This window comes from Euprymna scolopes, chromosome 28 (genome assembly GCF_053919585.1).
Source record: "Euprymna scolopes isolate OS-2025 chromosome 28, ASM5391958v1, whole genome shotgun sequence".
Classification (NCBI taxonomy): Eukaryota; Metazoa; Mollusca; class Cephalopoda; order Sepiida; family Sepiolidae; genus Euprymna; species Euprymna scolopes.
The window spans coordinates 12,150,873-12,174,889 of NC_136509.1; the positions used below are offsets into that span (position 1 = coordinate 12,150,873).

The following is a 24,017-nucleotide window of genomic DNA, read 5'->3' on the forward strand; positions in this document are numbered from 1 at the left end:
GAGAGAGAGAAGGGGGGGAGAGAGAGAGAAAGAGAGAGAGAAAGAGAGGAGGAGATGCAATGTTTCTCCAAAGAGAAGTATTTTACGCGATGGCTAAGGTTTGAAAGCGGTAGTTTGAAGAATAAAAACTGAGCCGGCATGCACACAAGCGTCGCATGCAACAAAAAGCAGGTGCAGCAAGCCTGTTGCTATGGGAGACTGCAAATCAAACTTGGAATCAATTCACCACACACCTCATATAGATTTCATTATTTGAAGAGCAAGAGGACAATAGACAACACCGTTTCATTGCATATTTAAGTACATGATTCTCGCGGAGGGGGGGGGGCAGGAGGAGCTTGAATGGTTTTGAATAAAATGTACAAAAAACACACACATGAACAAATCGACGTTTAACTAATACCTGTTCCATTATTTGTTTTCGATAAATTTAGCAGCTCAGACGATGAACTTCCACAGTAATATCATTATTAAAAAGATTAGTCAGGCTCATTTTTTTAATAATAAAAACAAAACATTTCAATAGTCTTCTGATTGTTTTTCTTCATCTCTCATCATACACACATACCGATATTTTGTTAAATATTTTTCATGCCTACAGACGGCAATATTCCATGCTCACGCAATCATCAGTGTAGGAACGACAATTATTGCTAATCGGGAGATTCGAACCCAGTCACAAAGACACCCTCGACTTTGTAGACTAGTATTCTACCTCCAGGCTACCAGAAATTAATACAGGAGTTGAGGGAAATTATGTATATATACTAGACCAGCAGACATGTATACTAAACAGTAAGAGAGCATTCAACAACAGGAAGTCGGAATATTGTATTTAGGTTGACCTGCTTTTTCCTTGATTCTCTAAACAGGACTCAAGTGTATTTTCTTAAGGGGGCTAATAACGACAATATTTTTATACCAATGGTTTTTATCTGCGTAAAACTAATAGAAACAAAAGCCTATCATATCTAGATAAAGAAAGCATTAACTTAGCATATGAAAGTGTGGTTAAAGAAATCATATCGAAAGTTTATGGAAAAAGACAATTGAAAATAAAAAATTAAAAAAAAAAAAAAATGTAATATGACTGCATCTTTTCCTCGAATAAACATTTTGTTGGCAGAAGATATTAAAATTATCAGAAATGTCTAAAGACCAACTAAAAGACACATATTATAAACTAAATTACTGATTTGGAAATCTGAGCTTTACAATGAATTTTCAATTTCCGGTTTTTTTTTTTCTTCATTTACTTATTTTCAGACTTCTACCAAGAGTTGCCTTTAATTTCTGTTCTGTTCTCAGTCGAAAAAGGAAAAAACATTCTCGGTTGTTTCCTATTTTAGTTCAAGGAATTATTTATACCTTCGTTTCCTTTAGTCCTCATATTCCATGAGCGATGTCTTACAAAGGAGGAAGAATTGCCGTTTTCTGGATCGAAATCTATTCATTTAACACTTATCATTGACTAGTTTTGATCTTTGGCATTTTCTTTTCTTAGCTCCTTACTTCAAATGGCTTCATACCTTGTTTGGAAGGATTTTCATAAAAACAATTCTTGTGCCTGTATGTTTCTTGCTTATACATAACTTTGGTAAATACATCATTAAAAAAAATTGAACTAAAAAAAAAAAGACAAAAATAGCGAAGAACATAAGCAAAACAAAACTGAAAGTAAACAAAGTTCTGGGCAACACCGGGTAGATATATACAAATAAATAATATGGCGATATGATTTCAATAGTAAAAATAGATCAATAAGAAAATAATTTAGATCCTCATTCTGAACTTGTATTTTGGTGGAATAATTTTGAATAGATGTGAATAGTAAATAAATTGAAAAAAAAAAAAATTACTAAAGAAATGAAAATGCTTTCTATTTCTTACACTAACAAGTAACTTCTTTTTATCTCTAGGATTATTTACTATTTACAGGCATTTCTGGGTAACCTTACTGGTTGTGTAATAATATCTAGATAATCTATTTTTTTATTTTTGATTCATTATATTTTTTAGTTTCTTAAGTTGCATCATATTTGCTTTGTCGAAATGTTGATCTGGAGAGAATGACCGAAAGGATCAATGGCTGAAAACCAGAATGAGTCATAATGATGAGTTGTATTTTACTTGTAAGATGTATACGCACGGATAAAAATGGAAGGGAAAGAAGAAAATGAGAAAGAGAGGGGGTCGAGGGGATGGAAAGAAGAAAATGAAAGAGAAAAAGGGTGGAAAAAAGAAAATAGAGAGAGACGGTGGAAAGAAGAAAATGAGAGAGAGAGAGAGACGGTGGAAAGAAGAAAATGAGAGAGAGAGACGGTGGAAAGAAGAAAATGAGAGAGAGAGACGGTGGAAAGAAGAAAATGAGAGAGAGAGAGACGGTGGAAAGAAGAAAATGAGAGAGAGACGGTGGAAAGAAGAAAATGAGAGAGAGAGACGGTGGAAAGAAGAAAATGAGAGAGAGAGAGAGAGGGTGGAAAGAAGAAAATGAGAGAGAGAGAGAGAGGGTGGAAAGAAGAAAATGAGAGAGAGAGAGAGAGGGTGGAAAGAAGAAAATGAGAGAGAGAGAGAGAGAGGGTGGAAAGAAGAAAATGAGAGAGAGGGTGGAAAGAAGAAATAGAGAGAGAGGGTGGAAAGAAGAAAGAGAGAGAGGGTGGAAAGAAGAAAGAGAGAGAGGGTGGAAAGAAGAAAGAGAGAGAGGGTGGAAAGAAGAAAATGAGAGAGAGAGAGAGAGAGGATGGAAAGAAGAAAATGAGAGAGAGGATGGAAAGAAGAAAATGAGAGAGAGAGAGAGAGAGAGAGGGTGGAAAGAAGAAAATGAGAGAGAGAGAAAGAGAAAGTGAGGGTGGAAAAGAGAAATTGAGAAATTAATCACATGTCCATCCTTTCATAGTCACCACTTATGACCTGACATTAGATTGTACAGCCATTATCTCATAATAAAAATGCCGTCAAATAATGACGTTAATTAAACAAGTACGTTCTTTGACCAGCTAGCTCAATTAGAGAGATAGAGAGGAGACTTGTATACTTTGCGTTCAGTTAACATTTCTATCTAGAAGAGCAGACTTGTAATTGTCCAAAGAATTTTTTTTTTTTTTTTTTTTACTTATTTCTTTAACAGAATCAAACAATGAAGTTTTCAGGCAACAAACAGGATTTGGTCGAAACAGATCCATGTTGAAGTCGATGTGACATAATGACGTTATTCAACTTCAGGTGGTATATATCAGGTGCTTTAAATAAGTTTGCAGACATTTTTGTACAGGCATTTAAAATTGTTGTAGACTCTTGAAAATGCAGTATGTTATTGCTATACATCTTATGAGATGACTGACCAATTTTTATGATTTTAGGTTCAAATGAACAGCTACAACAAGAATTAGAATACATCCTACTAAAGCCTGATTGTCACAGTTGGTGAATTTCAAAAATGCAATCTGGACGAGAGGATACTTTAGAAGGACGATATGCAATGAAATTCTGTTTTAAACTTGGGAAAAAATGCCACAGATGTATGGAATGCTTCATATTAGTTTTGGACCATCTTGCATGAATCGAGTATCAGTTTTTGAGTAGCATAAGAGATTCAAGGAAGGCAGGGAGTCTGTGAGGTATAATAAAAGGTGTGAGAAGAGTAAAGAAGTGAAAACACTAGAGTGGATTGACCAAATAAAGAATTTCATGGATAAGGACCGTCATGTGTCTACAGAGACAATAAGTGCGCAGTTTGATGTCAGTGTGGGAACTGTACACACAATTATTCATAAGGAACTGAAGATGTGGAAGATTTGCATGGATGCACCAGTCTATAACTCCTTTCTTGTCACAGACTATTTGACCAAGACGAGGATCAAGACAGTTTCTCACCCTCCCTATAATCCAGACCTTGTGTTACGTAAAGGTGTTATTATTTGATGAAAGTTCTTTTGTTATTCATGTTAAGTAGAGTAAGTCTTAGAGTGATAGACAGTCTTAGGAGAGATTAGAGTCTTAATCATGTTGCTGGAAGAGATGGAGACATTAACAGCATATATAAAGACACTTTAAGAGGTGATTCGATATCTAGATTGATAGACCGAGAGATTGGCATTTATGCTTTTGACAGTTCTGTATGAAACGGGAGTGTTTATATAACATAAATAGTTTGACACATATACTTTCTAACACATATTTTTAGATGATGATTTTATCAAAGGTTCTTATACATAAATGGACAATACCTTTTCTGTTGAATTACAACACGAAGACGCACGTTATGAAAAACATGATGATCATTTATTTCTTCCATATGATCAGTCAATGGCTTTGCATCCAGGAATTCAAAGTTTCTTTACATCTTCTTCTAAAACCCTCTCGCTTCCAGACGGTGCCAAGGTTCGGTCTGAACCTCTCTTGACTCTTCAACTCCTCTTCCCTTGACTAACTTCGAACTCTTTCCTATATTGAGAAATCACGTGTGTCTGGTCAACGTGACTATAAATCATGTGTCATCAACATGCGCGATTTGCACGTTTTTTTAAACCATTTCTGATGACCAGGAAATTTCCCATTTTCCTTTGTTGTTTTATAAAGGAATTTAACCTACTTATCTAATTCATATAACCCATATTTTATTATGCATTCTTTCTAACAATATGCATAGTTTCCAGCCAAATTTGTATTTATTAAATATTTTATCAGAATCAACAATTTACTGGACATTCCATTTAAAACCTATTGTTCTTTAAAACTTATCTCCAGGGTTCGATTCCCGTTTTATCTGATTTATTTTCATTTACTAATTCTCTTTATTTTTACTTACATGAAAACGGGACAAGCCTTTTCATGTAACACTTGCTCCCTATGACTTTTGGTCATCCCTAAGGAAAGATTATGAGTACACAACGAAAATAAACTGGAAATTGTGACCATTGGGTGGAATATCGAACCAGCTGCAGAAAATGAATGTTCACTGTTTATTAATTGGGATGAGGTTGATATGTGGTGATAACTTTCCCAACAGAAGGAGATCATCAAGAACATATTTTCCTCACATCTGGACAAGAACAAGCGAAAGATGTGATTGATGCAAAGCAAAAAGAAAGAAAAAACCTGAAAACTCATGAAGTATATGAATGTGTCCCTAACATGGGTGATAACAGAGAAAGGTAAGGATAGAAAAAAGATAACGAAGGTTTGTCTTGTAGCACATCGTTATGAAGAAAATTCACACAACCTAAAAAAAGACTCTCCAACATGCAGCCGTGAAGCTATGCGTCTTGTAATGTTAACATTAACTCCATTAAGAATTGGCAGGTGGAGACCCTTGATTTCACCTCAGCTTTTTGCAAAATGATATGCTGGAGAGAAGTATTTCTCACACCACCATATGAGGCATGTCCAGAGTCACAAGTGTGGAAGCTGAAAAGATGTATTTATGCATTGAATGATGTTCCTCATTCATGGTATACGAGAGTTACTCAGGAATTAACTAAACTAAAAGGAATGGTAACTACATATGACACTGCACTGTTTCTTTGGCATGATTTGCCCGAGAACTCGATGGGTATTCTGGCAATGCATGTAGATGACTTTATATTTTGTGGAAATGATTAAAAAAAAAAAATGTGATTTCAGAATTAAAGAAAATATTCAAGGTTCGAATGCATGAAAATGGAACCTTCAAATTTCTGGAATTGTGCCTTAGGCAAACAGAAAATGGGATTATTATAAACCAAAACAATTGTGTCATTTCTTGAATAGATATAAAGAAAGGAAAATCTTAAGGAAAAATGATGAGCCGAGTGAAGAGAAGACAGATTTAAAAAGACTAAAAAGGTCAAATGATGTGGGTATCTACTCAGACTTGACCTTATGTATCATTTGACATGTGTAGAATGAGTAATACCGGAAATTCTCCTAAGGCGAAATTACTTTTTGAAGCCAACAAGTCACTATTAAAGCTTAAATCAAAGACAGGTTCCATATCCTTTTCACAGCTGAGAAATCCTTCAGATTTGAGTGTAGTTTGCTATTCTGATTCTATCTATACCAGCTTGGAGGATGGTTCTTTACAGGGTGGATTTATCATCTTTGTTTATCGTAAGATGAATAGACCGGCTCCTATATGCTAGTCATCAAAAAAATTTGATCAAGTAATAAAAAGCCCATTGGCGTCCGAGACTCTTGCACTGAGTGAAGCTGCTGATGCAGGTGTATTGATAGTAGCCATGCTGCAAGAAAATTTTAGACTACCCAAGTTGCCTGAAGTACCTTGCAAAACAAACGCATCTTTGCTAGAGACCTTAAAATCATCAAATCTTGTGACAGACGTTTGAGAGTTGATGCGGCCAGAATAAAGGAAATGTTGGTAAAGGAAGAAATCCAAATTGAATGGATCATGGGACAGGAATAGGTCGCAAACTGTTAGACATGTTTGATGGAAGCTGCTACTAAAATTCTAAAAGACTTGTTATGTTAAGCCATTTTCTTTGTTTTGTTATTTTTTTCTTTTTGTTGGAACTTTAACATTGCTGGTGTCTTCTGGTATCAGGTGTAAGTTAAAGTTGGAGTTATTGAACTTTGTAGCCTTCTATATATTTAGTTAATTTCCTTGTCTCGAGTGGATATTCAATATGGCGTCCAGCCAACAGTAACACGTGTTTATCCTACATTGTAATATGTACTAAGTGAACTAACAAAGGAGACTAGAGTTCCATGAGTGCACTATCAATAAAAGTGGCTATACAAAAAACGATGGAAACTTATTGAAGGCACCTCGTACAAATTTGCATTTTAAAATTTCATGAGATTGTTATATAGTTGTGGAGCATGAGAAATTATCTGTTATTTATCTATCTATATATTTTTGTGTATCTATTGATCTATCTAACTAACTGGCGAGGTAAACAAGAGATGAGATGTGAAGCTATGTTTTGATAAAAGTTGTCAAAACCATAAAATGGACAAATTGCACCGAAAGTTCTTAAAATAGCTGACCGGAAGGACATGTTGCTGTCACGTGTTCAGGTTGGCTGGACAGAGTCGAGTTGGATGTTGAGCAGGGCAGGTGGTTTAACAGGTCGTCCCTCTCCCTCACCAGAGAGGGAGCTGACGTGTCTCAGAATGGAGACCTAGAATTAATCCCCCAAGCAAAGATACTCACTTTCCATTCTTCTGCGATCGACACCTGGAAAGTGAATAAAAAAACTATATAAAACCAACCATCGTTTTGGAGTGAAATGCATTCATCCACAGGTTTCCAGCTTCCTTCCAAGAACGGATGAAAGTTCCAGGTGAACCAGAAGACCAACGACGCGGTTGAAAAAGTCTGTCGAAATACATGTATGTGTTTATGTTATATCTGACAGACACGCACGCAACACACTTAGATGATCACAGAACACAAATAGACCGCAATACGATAACTTTAGGTTCAGATAGTGAAGAACCCCACAATAGGCATTTAGTAACATGACACACAATAACATAACCTATAAATGAACCACCCCACAACGTAATAAGATAATTCTAGGTTTTTACATCATTCGGCCATTTTACTCACCATTCAAGACAGATGAAATGTGCATGGTGAAAAGATGATAACAATAAGCAATATTTTTAAAAGTTTTAGTTCTTTCCCCTGCCCTTAAGACTAGGATCAAGGGCAGAAAAGATGAAGTGTGGTATCTGTTCTGATACTACACTTTGCTCATGGCTAAAAGACTAAGAGTATCTTAGTTGACAAATTGTGGCAGATGAATTTGTCAGACACCAAAATTGTTATAATAGTAGGATTTTTATAGATTCAAGGCCAATCTGATAAGAATAATCTTTGAAGTGATTAAAAAGAAAAAAAGAGAGTCAGAGTCATGAGCAGAGCTTAACGAGACAACACTAAATTGAGATTAAATCATTAGTTAAGATTTTGAGGCTGCAAAGATTAGCAATGAGGAAGTTTCCATTTGGGATTTTCATGTTAAATAGATGAATGAGGTTAACAGATTGCTTGAAGTGTATATAAAACAAATATATTGTGGCGCAGTGGTTAGAGTACTTTGAAAAAATCAATTGTAAAAGTGATATTCTCCTGAAGGTTGAAGGTTCAATTCTCAGTGTAGGTGACCGAAAAATACAATTGCAAATTAACAAGGGCCTTCAATCAGTCATGGTTGATGGAACAAGAGCATACTACCTCGTGAAGTAAATAAAGGGTTCCATTCGAAATTCTGTTTAAATTCCCGAGTTCGACAACATACACATGGAGAAAGGTTACATCGACTGAAACGTGGTGAAAATGACACTCAAGATGAGAACAGAAATCCAAATAATACGAATAACCAATCTTCCTTTCAGAAACATAATTCAGGTGTAATTATGTCTACAACAGAGTTTTGCCACCACTAAATGAGTAACCATGACAAAAATCTCCAAAAATTTACAAAAAGAATCAATGTGTATACAAAAACATGGTTTCAGCATAAAATGATCCAAACATTAAATTCACAGGCGACTGGCACCTGCCCGTGAATTTAATATTCCCTTGGCACTTTCTCCTTCAGATGAAGTCGGTTCAATCCATGCAAAGTGAATGTCATACAACAAACATTGTTGAGATGCCTTAAAACTCAAACAATCATCAATGAAAAAATCCTGAAAATGACATTTTTTTAAAGTACAAACATTTGTATGATTTACATTGCCATGGTCTTGATCCAACGAACTCATTAGAACCAAGAGAAGAGTCCATCAGACATGTGTATGCAGTGTGATGATGAATGGAAGTGAAACCTGGCCGTTGAGGGTTGAGGGCATATGTTGCATGGCGAGAAATGTATAATGCAAGTCTTAGATAGGCTTAGATCTAATGATTTTGAAGGAAAATTAAATCTGGATAGTATAAAGAGATGTGTGCAGAACAGGAGACTTTGATGGTATGGTCATATTGAAAGAATGGGCGAGAGTGAAGAAAAAAAAAGATGAAGTCTATTACTAATATTTATAACAATTTATTAGCCATCTTTGTTAAACATTTATAATAATTAAGGATGTGTTAGTAATAGAAGATATGTCCAGGTGTCTGAAACGTTGGAGAGTCCATCACAGTCTTATTTGTAGGGAACAGAGAATCTGTATGTACGTAGGTATAGGTTAAAGGCTGGCAGAGTTCGTGTGTGTGTGTGTGTGTGTTGCAATGATGTATATTGAAGCCTTTTTGTCAACATTATTAGCTATAGTTAAAAGGAGGAGATTTGTGTGTCAAGAGAAAAGTTTTGTGGTCGCACTGACATGAATTGATTATAGATTAGGCGACTGTTTATGGCTAAACAGCAAAAATAGTGGCAAGCACCTCCTTTCATAAGCTTTGGGACCAGTGATTTTGTATCGCGGCTGTTACTTTTTTACCATGTCATTACACTTCAAATCTCTTGGACCCACACGCCGTCTGACACCGTCGCAAAGGAACAAACAAATAAAAAGGAAAGAAATAAAAATCTGACTCTGCATTTTTTTTTTAAATTGCAAATGAAATGCATTTATTCGTGGTACTTCGAAAACAACCCATTGTATTATCTTGCTAAAGTCTTTTTGCACACATGAGCTTTTTTAAAGACTGTCCCCGCCACCTGATGCCAGCCTAAACCAGAACTTTCTCGCCCTTGACTCACTCATCTATCTTCCCCGATACAGACTTTGCTTCTCCCTTCACCACGTGGTGTATTTTTCTCTCCTTTTGTGACAAGCTTGCACACACTTGCTAATTTGCATACATCCTTTAATGGCTGCTGCTAATGATATTTTCACATGCGCTCATATGTACTGTTAAACTTTAATTGCATGTGATATTATTTCTGTTGAGCAAGTCAGAATTGAAACTATGTGTTTGCTTCAAGCATCCAGCTTGCAAGTCCAGTTCACACACAAAAAAAAATAGGATGAAGTGATAAATGGTTGTTACATGAAATATGATGCTGATGTAAAAGTTTTTTTTGTTCTGAAAAGAAAATTGGCTCAAGACAATGGCAATGTAATCCATACAGGGTGGAATGATAAAGTTGTCGCCCTAAAGCAAACAACTCTACAGTTTTATTTTAAAACTTTTATTGAAAAAATCTATTCAGTGTAGCTGCCTTCAGCCTCAATCATCACCTTGATAGAGGTCCACAAGTACTGATGAATACTCCGCAGATGGCGGCAATCAGGCTGGCTTTGGTGTTGTGGGTGGTCATGTTGGTGATGCTCTCGACGTATGGCCAAATGAAGTAGCCCAGCAGGTTCAGGTTGAGGGAGGAGTGGAGCCAGTAAGAGAAGGGTACAAAGTCATAGCACACCTGAAGCCAAGCCTGGGTCTCTTTGGACTTGTGGGTGCAGAATCCCGGTGCCACAACTAGGGTCTGCCAGTAGCCACCTGATTGCACTAGGGGATCACCACACTCTTCAGCACATCCAGGTACACTTTGGTGTTGATTTTCAAGCCGACTTTAAAGATGTGAGATGGTATAAAGTTGCCCTTACTTGAAACCACACTAAAGACCATAACCATGCCTGGAAATTTTTTAATCACCTTGGGCATGCCCCTGTTATTCATGACAATTCAGAGATGCATTTTGAAGGTGCTGGCAATGGTCCTGTTGTCATAACTTGTATCAGTAAAGAGTATGAGTTGTACAGTGGCGTATCTCCGATCTCGCTCATTGAACATTTTGTCACTTTTAGACATGATAGAAGGCTTTTATCACTCTTGGGATTTGTACACAACTAGCCAACTAGATGGTCTGAAAAAAAACCAAAAAAAAAAACCTGTTTTCATCAAACAGAAATGCAGTCATGTCTTTTCTAGCGCGACAATTTTATTGTTCCATCCTATTGAAATTATAATTGCTCTAATTTTCACAGTATTGAGCACTTGCTGGTTAGATACATATTTACCAAATTTAGTAATCCTCATTTTATAACCAGAAAAAACAAACTAAAAAAAAGATACCAAATTAAAAAGCTGAATATCAAAATGAAGACATGATAATGATTTAAATGCATCAAGCATGGTAAGATGAAAAAAAAAAAAAAAAAAAAATGGTAAAAAAAAAAATGACAAAAATAATGACATTTCTTGATTGGACTAATATCTAGTGTCATGCTTTTAACGAAACTGTGCATGTAACACTAACACCGAATCGCTATTATGATACAAGTATAAAACTGCTGTGCATTGATACAACATTAATAACGAAGAAAGGAAAGGTGAACACTAATTGGCAAACATCCAAGTGTATCGGTGTATCATCTGACCAAATTTCGTTAAAATAATAAAAAAAAAAAAAGGTTTTCTAATAAAAATAAAGAGTAAAACAATTATTTTTTTATTTTTAGAAATACAAACAATTTCTCTTACCACAAAACTATTTTTCTTATTAATCAAACAAGTTTCTAACTATCCTGTTCTTCAAATATCTGAAAAGTATTACCATGTACGAAATAATCTCCATTTTGCAAGATTAATTGCATGCAATTTGTCGCAGAATCATTTTCTGATTATTTCTTTTCATAGATGCAAAACAAGAGTTGCCAATCTTTGAAAGAGTTGGGAGTCACAGTGGATTTTCTGTCAACAGACTCCCCTCGCCCCATGAAATCTGAGTTTGAAGAAATTTATTTATTTATTTATTTTTTTTTGTTATTCTGATATGCAGATCCTTTTTTAAACTTAAAGTGTATTACTCGTTGGATTTCAGAAAACCATCCTCTCAGGACTTACCTCGTTCTTTAAGAATTTGAATAAACTTATTAGCCAAGGTGCTCTTATTTGCATGCTAGTACTAACTATACATGTATTTTTGTTACTTATACAAAGTATCTTTGTTATTTTTGTTTTTTTTTTTGGTGGAAGGGGAGTATCTGCAACATAAAAAACAGACCTTGTGTCTAAGTTTGCCCTAGTGTAGAGGGGGCAAGTAACCTCTGCTAAATATATATAGTGTTTTTCTTTTAACTAATTATGTGATTATCCATACACGTTTTCAATCATATTAAAGAAAGTCATATTTCCCTGTGTCAAGCTAAAAGTCCGAACGTGATAAATGGCATACTTATAAATCGTACACATTCAGATTCCGTATAAACCAAATAAATGCACATGAAGGGGGGGGGGGTGCAGAAAAACGAGTCTTTCATTCTTACTGATAGTTGTTCTAAAAACAGCATTGAAATTAAGTCAAACATTCAGCTAATAACCTTTTAAAAAAGTATATTGAAAGAGAGAAAGAAATGGAAGAAGTCTTAAAAGAAGGGTTTTTACACTTTTTTTTTGTTGTTAAACTATTTTGTTATCTATCCATGGCGTCCAGGCAACGCCGTGTAATTCTGTTAGTTCAAAAGAGAAATATCATTTGTTGTGAACAAAAAAATATATAGTACAATATTTTATTTGTAGTCAAGTGGAAATAAACACAAACACTTGACGTTTGGGGGGGGGGGGTCAAGTGCACCTACCAAACATCTTTTATGGAGGGGGGGTACACTTTAAGATGTTTCACAGAAAATATTTCATCTCCACAGATGATGACATCATTTATTTTTGCGTGTGAAATAAATTTACAATTTGATGAAAAAAATATTTCAAGGAAAATATAAAATTATTTTAGAGTTTTTTTGTTGTTGCACAATGCAAACTAAAATGATAAGTGCACCATGACCCCCCCCCCTCCACACACTATTTCATTGTTACAAGCTAAATTTATCGGCATAAAATCCAGACATATACTTTGTTTTGTTTTTTTATATACAACCGATGAATCGACTTATTGAAAGTTGATGTAGTTTTTAAAACTTCATTTTTAACAAGTTGTTGGTTGTGACGAACAGAAAAGGGGGTGGGGACAAAGATATATATTATTCCAGAGGGTTACCATACAGGGATAGATGAAGCTCTTCAGTTATCCAGAAGGTAATTCATTCAGGAGAAAGAAACCGATAAAAAAAATATTAAAAAACGGATAAAAAGAATCCGTTGATCCTGTATGGACATTTTCTAGTGAGGAGGTCAAAAAACAAAACACCAGCTTCCAATTTGTCGTGAGGTTTGTATTACAATCCACAGAGGTTCAAAAAGTTGCCAAACAAACAAATATATATACAAAATAAATGTTATCAAAAGACAAGATAAGTTACTTTTCTATCTAATTGGATACTTTTTAAGTGTTATTATTTAATGTAAAATGTTTATTCGGTTTGAAAAACAAGTAATATTGAGCGCTACCAAAAAACAAGAAAAAAAATGGCCGCGCTGACTTTGGAGTCTCGATAATCACTTCAAAATAATAAATAAAACAATGGTGGTGGAAACTCACACAATAAATGTTTCTGTGACATTTATTGGGTGGGTTTCTACTACGATTTTGTTTTTATTTTGAAGTGATTATTGAGACTTCAAAGATGTAAAGAGACATCACAGCTATTTTTTTCTTGTTCTTCGGCAGTGCTCAATATTACTTGTTTTTCGAACAGAATAAACATCTTACATTAAAGAAAAACACAAAAAAAAACTTATTTAGGTAGAAAAGTAATAGTTATTTGTTATATATTTGTTTTTTTTTTGACAACTTTTTCATACCTCTGTGGATTGTAAAACAAACCCTAACAAGGATTGTAATACTGTCACGAGAATGCTCATGTCTAACCGGAAATAGCAAAATCAAAAAAGTTTGGACTAAACACACAGATGTGAATTATTTGTGAAAGAGCCTTCACATTTTTAGGTGATACAGCAATGAAGTGATTAGCCAATATGAAAGGATTTGGTTTCGAGTTCGATTCGCAATTCCGTATGAAGATGGGATCTTGCTAACGTAATCTTATCAATCAAATGGTTAATGGGAAGACTGTAGGGCGATTTCTCGTAGCCCTGAATTAGGAATAAAAATGGTTTCATATGGCTAGTCACTTTATAAAGAATCAACACACACACACACACACACACACACACACACACACACACACACACACACACACACACACTACTCTTTTATTGAGCACTCTTAGTAGCCTTGTTAAATTCATTAGTTATCACTAGGGCTGTGACAACAGCATATTCTTTTCATTGTTTTGACTCTTAAGTATATATCCTTTAATATCTTATATGTTTTTATATAGACGGATGTGGTTCTCGGTTGATTAAGCGTGTCTCTGTGTCGGATATATACCAGAGAGTTAAAAGAACGGAAAGAATATGCTGTTGTCACAGCCATAGTTATCACTTTTGAATACCTATAACTTGGTACGTGCGTACGAGAGGGAGGGAGAAGTTCTTAATAATAAACGATGGTAAAGGAAATAATGTTTAACCGTCTCCCCGCAAGGGCAGAATTAGACACAAGGTCGGTTTTTAATATGGGAGGAAACTAGCTTCCCATAAAGTGGCACTCTAGTTAGTAACAAAAATGTATCAGTCCTAAAGGATTTCTCCTCCACTAACAGATCAAAAGAGTGAAGTGAAAAAGTGTAGCAATGGCCCGAATGCCAAGAACCCTTTTTTCTATTTAAAGGAAATATGTGGTTGTCAAATGGAAAATAAGAAATCGAGTCTAGCATATGTAATTGTTTTTCATCGACAATTATTTGTGTTAAAAATTATGATAATTAATTACGAGATAAAAAAAAAAAATAACTTATAAAAAACATCTCATTCTCCTAACATTTCTTTGAATTTTTTTTTTAAGTTTATTTAATCCGGCAACCACTTCACCATATTCATGGCGAAATTTACAAGATTTGTTAATTTTTGTAAATTAAAAAAAAAAAAAAAAAATCAATGACACAATAGCTGGTACCTCCCTCCAATAATTCGCACCGTGTAAAAGTATAACTTTAATCTCACAACAACACAAATGTTGAGAAGTTGGGTCTGTCATTCTGAAAACGAACTCAATAAAAATAGATGTTCAAAATTAAAATTAAAAACTATTTTTGCATAATTGTGCAATTCAATAAACTAACTTATTGACGAAACGCAGATTTTGTTGTGCAAGGCGCAGTCTTTGATATAGCAGGAAAAACGAAACAAATACTTAATATTGGCTTATAAAACTTTACAACCGGATTTTGTTTCTCGAATCGACTGCTTTATTAAAATCATAAAAAAAAAAAAAAGTTTCCCTTGTTGCCTTTGAAAGCGATTTTCAAACCTTTAAACTATGGCATAGAAAGTAAAATTCTGTCGAAAATTAGGTTCATTTGTGCCATTCCTAAACAAAAGAAGAAAAAAATCACTATTTCCAACCGCGCTTCTACTGTATTAGAGAATTTTTCTTTTACTAGCAAGGCTACTCAGCAAGCATGGATAACAAAATAAAAGAACTACAAAAAAAAAAAACTTTTTCGAAACCTTTCATTTCCACTGTTCAATAAAGAAAGAAAAATTTAAGTGTATCTTATGGAGTTTCTGACTTTTTAACAAATTCCCTTACCTTTCCTTAATAGAACTATTAAAATACGGTGTCAAAAAAAAAAAAAAAAAAAAAAGAGAGGAATTCGTTTGACCCACCCTCCAAAAAGAATTTTGAATTCATCATTTTTATAAAAATGACTTATTTCTGACGATATATCTAATGTGGTGTATACACAAAACAACATATACCAGTTGAATGGTGTGACTTTATTTTCTCTTTATTGTAATGATAGCATCGCCAACTTGTGCAATGATTGTGCTTCGAGAAAAAAAAAAAAAAAAAAGGAAGACCTCCGGCCACATGTCCCTCTTTCGCCATCACTGACAAAAAAGTGACCAGACTAAGCTACGAGATGTGAACACATAAGCAGAGTAAAGAGACGATACACACGAGTACCTGCCGGCATCATCGAAGTGTTACAACATCAAGCGTACAAATATCACCAGACACGTCGTACTGCTAGACTACGGGGATTGGGGTGTGAACACAAATGGGGGAGAAGGGGGGAAATCAGAAAAGAAAACCTACCTTGATTTGATTGCTAATAGAGGTACGTGATCTTTTAGCCAGTCCATAATGTGTGGGGCGGACGCGTTTGCTCAATTCAGCCCATACTAAAGGAGGAAGGCAGAAAAGAGTCGTGAGTAATCCTATTGCGAAATTATTGGATGGTGGCGGGAGGAGGAGGAATAAGAGTAGGAGGAGAAAATAAAATATTAGAAATAAAAAAAAGAAAAAGAAATTATTTCAGTAAGTGAAGAAGAGAGATGTACACAAAGATTGTTTTACCAAAATTAAAACGGATATATATATATATATATATATATGAGAGAGAGAGAGAGATGGAGAGAGATATAGACGGAGAGAAAGATATATATATATATATATATATATATATATATATATATATATATATATATATATAGAAAAAGAGAGATGGAGAGATATATATAGAGAGAGAGATGGAGAGAGATATATATAGAGAGAGAGATGGAGAGAGATATATATAGAGAGAGAGATGGAGAGAGATATATATATATAGAGAGATGGAGAGATATATATATATAGAGAGAGAGATGGAGAGAGATATATATATAGAGAGAGAGAGGAGAGAGAGATATATATATAGAGAGAGAGAGGAGAGAGAGATATATATAGAGAGAGAGAGGAGAGAGAGATATATATATATAGAGAGGAGAGAGATATATATATATATATATAGAGAGAGAGAGGAGAGAGATATATATATGGAGAGAGATGGAGAGAGAGATGGAGAGAGATAGAGAGAGAGATGGAGAGAGATATAGAGAGAGAGATGGAGAGAGATATATAGAGAGAGATGGAGAGATATAGAGAGAGAGATGGAGAGATATAGAGAGAGATGGAGAGAGATATAGAGAGAGATGGAGAGAGATATAGAGAGAGATATAGAGAGAGATGGAGAGAGAGAGAGATGGAGAGAGATGGAGAGAGAGAGAGATGGAGAGAGAGAGATGGAGAGATATATATAGAGAGAGATGGAGAGAGAGATGGAGAGAGATATAGAGAGAGAGATGGAGAGAGAGATATAGAGAGAGAGATGGAGAGAGATGGAGAGAGAGAGATATAGAGAGAGAGATGGAGAGAGAGAGATGGAGAGAGAGATATAGAGAGAGAGATGGAGAGAGATATATAGAGAGAGATGGAGAGAGATATAGAAAGAGATAGAGATAGAGATGGAGAGAGATATAGAGAGATGGAGAGAGATATAGAGAGATGGAGAGAGATATATAGAGATATATATATATATATATATATATATAGATATATATATATATATAGAGAGAGAGATATATAGAGAGAGAGATGGAGAGAGAGATATATAGAGAGAGATATATAGAGAGAGATATATAGAGAGAGAGATGGAGAGAGATATATAGAGAGAGAGATGGAGAGAGAGATATATATAGAGAGAGATGGAGAGAGAGATATATATAGAGAGAGATGGAGAGAGAGATATATATAGAGAGAGATGGAGAGAGAGATATATATAGAGAGAGATGGAGAGAGGTATATATAGAGAGAGATGGAGAGAGATATATATATATATAAAGAGAGATGGAGAGAGAGATATATAGAGAGAGATGGAGAGAGAGATTTATATATAGAGAGAGAGATGGAGAAAGATATATATATATAGAGAGAGAGATGGAGAAAGAGATATATATAGAGAGAGAGATGGAGAGAGAGATATATATAGAGAGAGATGGAGAGAGAGAGATATATATAGAGAGAGAGATGGAGAGAGAGAGATATATAGAGAGAGATGGAGAGAGAGAGAGAGATATAGAGAGAGAGATGGAGAGATATATATATATAGAGATGGAGAAAGAGATATATATAGAGAGAGATGGAGAGAGAGGTATATATAGGCAGAGATGGAGAGAGAGGTATATATAGACAGAGATGGAGAGAGAGGTATATATAGACAGAGATGGAGAGAGAGGTATATATAGACAGAGATGGAGAGAGAGGTATATATAGACAGAGATGGAGAGAGAGGTATATATAGACAGAGATGGAGAGAGAGGTATATATAGACAGAGATGGAGATTATATATATATATATATATATATATATATATATATATATATATATAGAGAGAGAGAGAGAGAGAGAGAGAGATGGAGATATATATATATATATATATAGACAGAGATGGAGATATATATATATATATATATATATAGACAGAGATGGAGAGAGAGATATATAGACAGAGATGGAGAGTGAGAAAGAGAGATGGAGAGTGAGAAAGAGAGATGGAGAGTGAGAAAGAGAGATGGAGAGAGAGATGGAGAGAGAGAGATGGAGAGAGAGAGAGAGATGGAGAGAGATATATAGAGAGAGAGAGATGGAGAGAGATATAGAGAGAGAGATGGAGAGAGATATAGAGAGAGAGATGGAGAGAGATATAGAGAGAGATAGAGAGATGGAGAGAGAGAGAGAGAGAGATAGAGAGAGAGAGATGGAGAGAGATAGAGATGGAGAGAGATATAGAGAGATATAGAGAGAGATATATGGAGAGAGATATGGAGAGAGAGATATGGAGAGAGAGATATGGAGAGAGAGATATGGAGAGAGAGATATGGAGAGAGAGATGTGGAGAGAGAGATATGGAGAGAGAGATGTGGAGAGAGAGATATGGAGAGAGAGATGTGGAGAGAGAGATGTGGAGAGAGAGATGTGGAGAGAGAGATATGGAGAGAGAGATATGGAGAGAGATATGGAGAGAGATATGGAGAGAGATATGGAGAGAGATAGAGACAGAGATATGGAGAGAGAGATATGGAGAGAGAGATATGGAGAGAGAGATATATTTAGAGAGAGATGGAGAGAGAGATATATATAGAGAGAGATGGAGAGAGAGATATATATAGAGAGAGATGGAGAGAGAGATATATATAGAGAGAGATGGAGAGAGAGATATATATAGAGAGAGATGGAGAGAGAGATATATATAGAGAGAGATGGAGAGAGAGATATATATATATAGAGAGATGGAGAGAGAGATATATATATATAGAGAGATGGAGAGAGAGATATATATATAGAGAGATGGAGAGAGAGATATATATAGAGAGAGATGGAGAGAGAGATATATATAGAGAGAGATGGAGAGAGATATATATAGAGAGAGATGGAGAGAGATATATATATAGAGAGAGATATATATATATATAGAGAGATATATATAGAGAGAGATGGAGAGAGAGATATATAGAGAGAGAGAGATGGAGAAAGAGATATATATATATAGAGAGAGATGGAGAAAGAGATATATATATAGAGAGAGATGGAGAGAGATATATATAGAGAGAGAGATGGAGAAAGAGATATATATATAGAGAGATGGAGAAAGAGATATATATATAGAGAGATGGAGAGAGAGGTATATATAGACAGAAATGGATATATATATATATATATATATATATATATATATATATAGAGAGAGAGAGAGAGAGAGAGACAGAGATGGATATATATATATATATATATATATATATAGAGACAGAGATGGAGATATATATATATATATATATATAGAGACAGAGATGGAGATATATATATAGAGACAGAGATGGAGATATATATATATATATATATATATATATATATATATATATATATATATAGAGACAGAGATGGAGATATATATATATATATATATATATATATATATATATAGAGAGACAGAGATGGAGATATATATATATATATATATATATATATATATATAGACAGAGATGGAGATATATATATATATATATATATATATAGACAGAGATGGAGATATATATATATATATATATAGACAGAGATGGAGAGAGAGATATATATATAGACAGAGATGGAGAGAGAGATATATATATAGACAGAGATGGAGAGAGAGATATATATATAGACAGAGATGGAGAGTGAGAAAGAGAGATGGAGAGTGAGAAAGAGAGATGGAGAGTGAGAAAGAGAGATGGAGAGTGAGAAAGAGAGATGGAGAGTGAGAAAGAGAGATGGAGAGTGAGAAAGAGAGATGGAGAGTGAGAAAGAGAGATGGAGAGTGAGAAAGAGAGATGGAGAGTGAGAAAGAGAGATGGAGAATGAGAAAGAGAGATGGAGAGTGAGAAAGAGAGATGGAGAGTGAGAAAGAGAGATGGAGAGTGAGAAAGAGAGATGGAGAGTGAAAAAGAGAGAGAGAGTGAAAAAGAGAGAGAGAGAGATGGAGAGAGAGAGATGGAGAGAGAGAGAGAGATGGAGAACGAGAGATGGAGAGCGAGAGAGGGAGAGAGAGAGATGGAGAGAGAGATATGGATAAAGAGAATCTGGTGGATGAATAAATCTTTCACTAGGTGACAGTGACTGCGACGTCTTGTGCAGTCTTTATTAAAGAGCTCAAAACTCTTGCTCACCACAAAAACAGAAGCCGGAGTCTGGGGATGGAAAAGAAGGGAGAGAGGTTTAAAACGGCGTCAGAGAAAGTGAAAATGCACGACACCGCTTTGTCGTCATGGACATTTAAATGGTGCTATGCACTGGCCAATAGAGATTCACGTGCAATTTTATGGAGTGAAATAATATCAATAACACGAAAAATCAACTTATTGAAAACAGAACATATCCGATTCAAGACAAATATTACAGAATAGGCTTGATATCATTTCAGATGCAGCTTTATAACAAATAATAGATGATTAAAGGGGAGATAAATAAACATTAGTGATATATATATATATATATATATATATATATATTTCTTAAAAGGTATCACGTTAAAAGGAATAAGAAAAGTATTTACCCATTTCCAAAATGTAGATCTTTTATTGGTAACGCCATGCGTACAATTATTGGCATAGAAGTAAATAATAGTTCAACCATAATCTTGTACAACAGGGCTTCATCAGCGCCTAGAAAAACCAATTTGTCAAAAGTTTGACAATCCATGAATTATGATCTTTCTTATTAACAGCAAGTATTCATTTTTTTTTTTTTTTAATCCACAACAATATATAAAGCCTGCTTGATGCTTTATTCACATTTTAAATCAAAACACATTTGCCTTCATCAGCTTCTGGAATAGTAGGTAGTCGACATTTACATAAGAAAATTAAAATGTGCTTTCATTTTAATTTTCTTATGTATATATTTTCTTATTTTAGATTTTCTCAAGCTAATCATATTGAAAAAATAAATGATATAGAAAAATAAAATAAATGAATCACGATAGGTAAGAACGTCCGTGTCACGTTCTACAAAAGATATCAAACTGTTACATTTACATGGTTTTCTTTCCTTTGTGTTATTGAATTAAATATATCTGTTCAACCCATGATACACAGATTGATCCCGTATGAGCTTACTTTAAAAACAAAACAAAAAAAACTTAGACACCGTATAACACACGATTCATTAAGTTTAAAAAAAAAATTAAAAAACAAGAAGAAAAACAGTAAACATAAAATAAAAGAATTGTTACATTATATATGGTTTCTTTACGATTATTATTTTCTCGTTTCTCAGCCAAACAGTCTTTCAACTCATCCAGTGAGCTTATGTCACAATTGCTTATATGTCCTAAGTGTGCGTGTGCGAGAGGGGGGGGGAGTGTAAAAAAAAGTTTTGGTAAGTTAGTAGGATCGAACCCGAAGCCCTGAGGCGAAGTTGGAAAATAAAATGTGAAAAAAATACATGACACGTTAACCGCTCGGCCAGCCAGAATGAGTTACTGAAAGATGTTTGAATTTATTTAAGTAAGAGAATTGACAGGTGCGCGCACTTAATGACGTCAAGTAGAAGTAGAGTTAACATTTTGTGCGAGCGTTACAATGACGTAAGCAATAGCTATTCATCAGTTATCATTTTCTGCGGGACAGTTTTTAATGAGGTCAATAAATGTTTATTTTTACCTCACTTTGGGGAAAACCAGCTCCCCCGTTTATTAGGGGAGTGTCTCGTCTCGAAATGAAAGCAACCGTCTGATAGGATGACGGTAAGCCGACACTGACCAAACGTTACATCGCTTTCTAGAGACCACTGGCCGTGGGCCAGAGATTTGAATCGAGTTTTGTTTTTTTTTATACCGAAAAACGAAAACAATATGCGGCGATCCCAAAATGTTGAATATTTAACGTTTCAAAGTCGGGCAAATTAAATAGACGGGCGGCCCCCGTTCGTAACTCGTAGATATTATGAGCGATGGCCTTGAGAAGCCACTGGAAAAAATCCTTTTGCGGACATAGACAAAAAGCGAACATACATACATAAACACATTTTCGCTTTTATATATATAGATTGTATTTCTCACGGTTAATGTTGGTCATGTGGTTTGTTCCTTGCTAATGGAGTCAGAGATGGCTTTGTGGCCGGGTTTGAATCTCCCGACCATCTGTAATTGTAACTCCCTGCACTGATGATTCCTGAAAGGATGAAACACTAGTGTCTGTAGGTATTTAAAAAAAAAAAAAAAAAAATTCTAGTAAAAATTAATATATATGATTTAGGTACCATCACCTACAATCGAAACCAAAACTGTAGCTCTCCAGCATTATTTTTTACCATCTGAGCTAAGTTCATACACATATCAAAATTAACTTGCTTAAATGCATGAATGTCTATTTGCATATATGTAGAAGATACACATTTAGTAGACTTACATCTGCCGAGTTCCAATTTTGGTCCCTTAGTAGCTATTTTTTTTTTCTTTTTTGGCTAAAAACCAAATCAAATTTGTTTCACAGGTCCGAATCTTCTATATATTAAGTTTCAAGTGTAGACCAAAAATTGACAGTAGTTTGGTTGTGACCGTTCCACATACAAACAGACAAAGCCACTTTTATAAATATATACAATCGATATAAGAATAAAATAATGTACAAAATGTTTAGAAAAACTGAAAAGTGGAAAAAAGCACAAAATATAAGACAAAATCGCACCAGAACACCATTCTGATATTTTGCTTCTTTTGTCAACAGAAACTTCAGAGATGGCATTTCTGATCATTTTTTTTTTTTTTTTTTTTTTTTTCAAGAGACAAAATATGGGAAGGAATAGAAAGAGTGGTAATAAGCATGGAACGAAGGGGGCAGAATGTAGAGAGTTGTTCATTGGACAAGAAAATTTGGGTGGTAGCCTCATCATGAAAAATGGAAGGGAAGCTGAAGATCAGTCTACTAATGTCATTTTTTTTTTTTCACTTTTTTTTTTAATATGATTTCAGCTTCAGATTTATCATTTAACGCATGTACTCCGATTGAAAATAAACAGGGGAAAAATTATCCTTTGCCAGCATAAATATTCATATAAAATGACGTCCGACTCAGTGAAAAGAAAATGACATCTAAATAGATATAAAAAGCAGAAAACAGATGTAGATTTGCTTTATCAACTCCTCTAAATATTTGAAATGGATTCGTTCGACAGTTCGTTTATTTGTTTATTATACTTGCTAACTTTTATGTGATAAGACAGCCTGACGATTCTCTATGAGGATGAAACGCCGAAGATTCTATGTAACTTAATTGCCATGTAGTTTCATAGCATATGTATTAAGAACTATTAACGTAAATACTGAGAATTGGTACATAAAATGTATCTCCTTATAACATAGAACTTTTTAAGTAGATTTATTTTATGTATCGATTAGCCTAAAGAGTCCTCACAAAGATGAAACACGGAAAATTCTATGTAGCTTAATTGCCACATATTTTCATTATATATATATATATATATATATATATATATAATGAAAATATGTGACAATTAAGCTACATAGAATACACACATTGCTTAGTGACAGATTGCATAAATGAAAAGTTTACATTTGTTTGCCCTTCTAATAAAGAGCAGTGTGCGTATAAGTGCAGAAATATGAATATAGAAGTATATATTTATAGAACAATAACTTCATCCAGATATGATAGCTTCCTTCAATCTTCACAGATTATGGATACCCTACTGTAAGGGTGCCAGTGCATGGAATTTTGTAGCAAAAGTTGTGCAATCTCCAATCACACCTCTCCTGAGTCGAGGTTGTTAAATACCAATGGCAAGTG

At 34.6% G+C, this 24,017-nt stretch overlaps 1 protein-coding gene across 6 annotated transcripts in view; it reads right to left on the reverse strand.

Annotated features, from left to right (window-relative positions):
- Positions 1-24,017, reverse strand: part of LOC145249463 (MOB kinase activator 1B) — a 155,115-nt gene that overhangs the window by 37,329 nt on the left and 93,769 nt on the right. For 2 of the 6 annotated variants that reach the window (XM_080111029.1, XM_080111030.1), the window contains exon 2: positions 15,957-16,042. The exons of 2 other annotated variants lie outside the window; for them this stretch is intronic. In XM_080111029.1, coding sequence (XP_079967155.1) covers positions 15,957-16,003 — 47 coding nt within the window. In that variant the 5' untranslated portion in view covers positions 16,004-16,042. Of the gene's footprint in view, positions 1-15,956; positions 16,114-20,764; positions 20,874-24,017 lie in introns of those variants that run through there. 2 more of the 6 variants (XM_080111031.1, XM_080111028.1) reach the window with 2 other exon arrangements.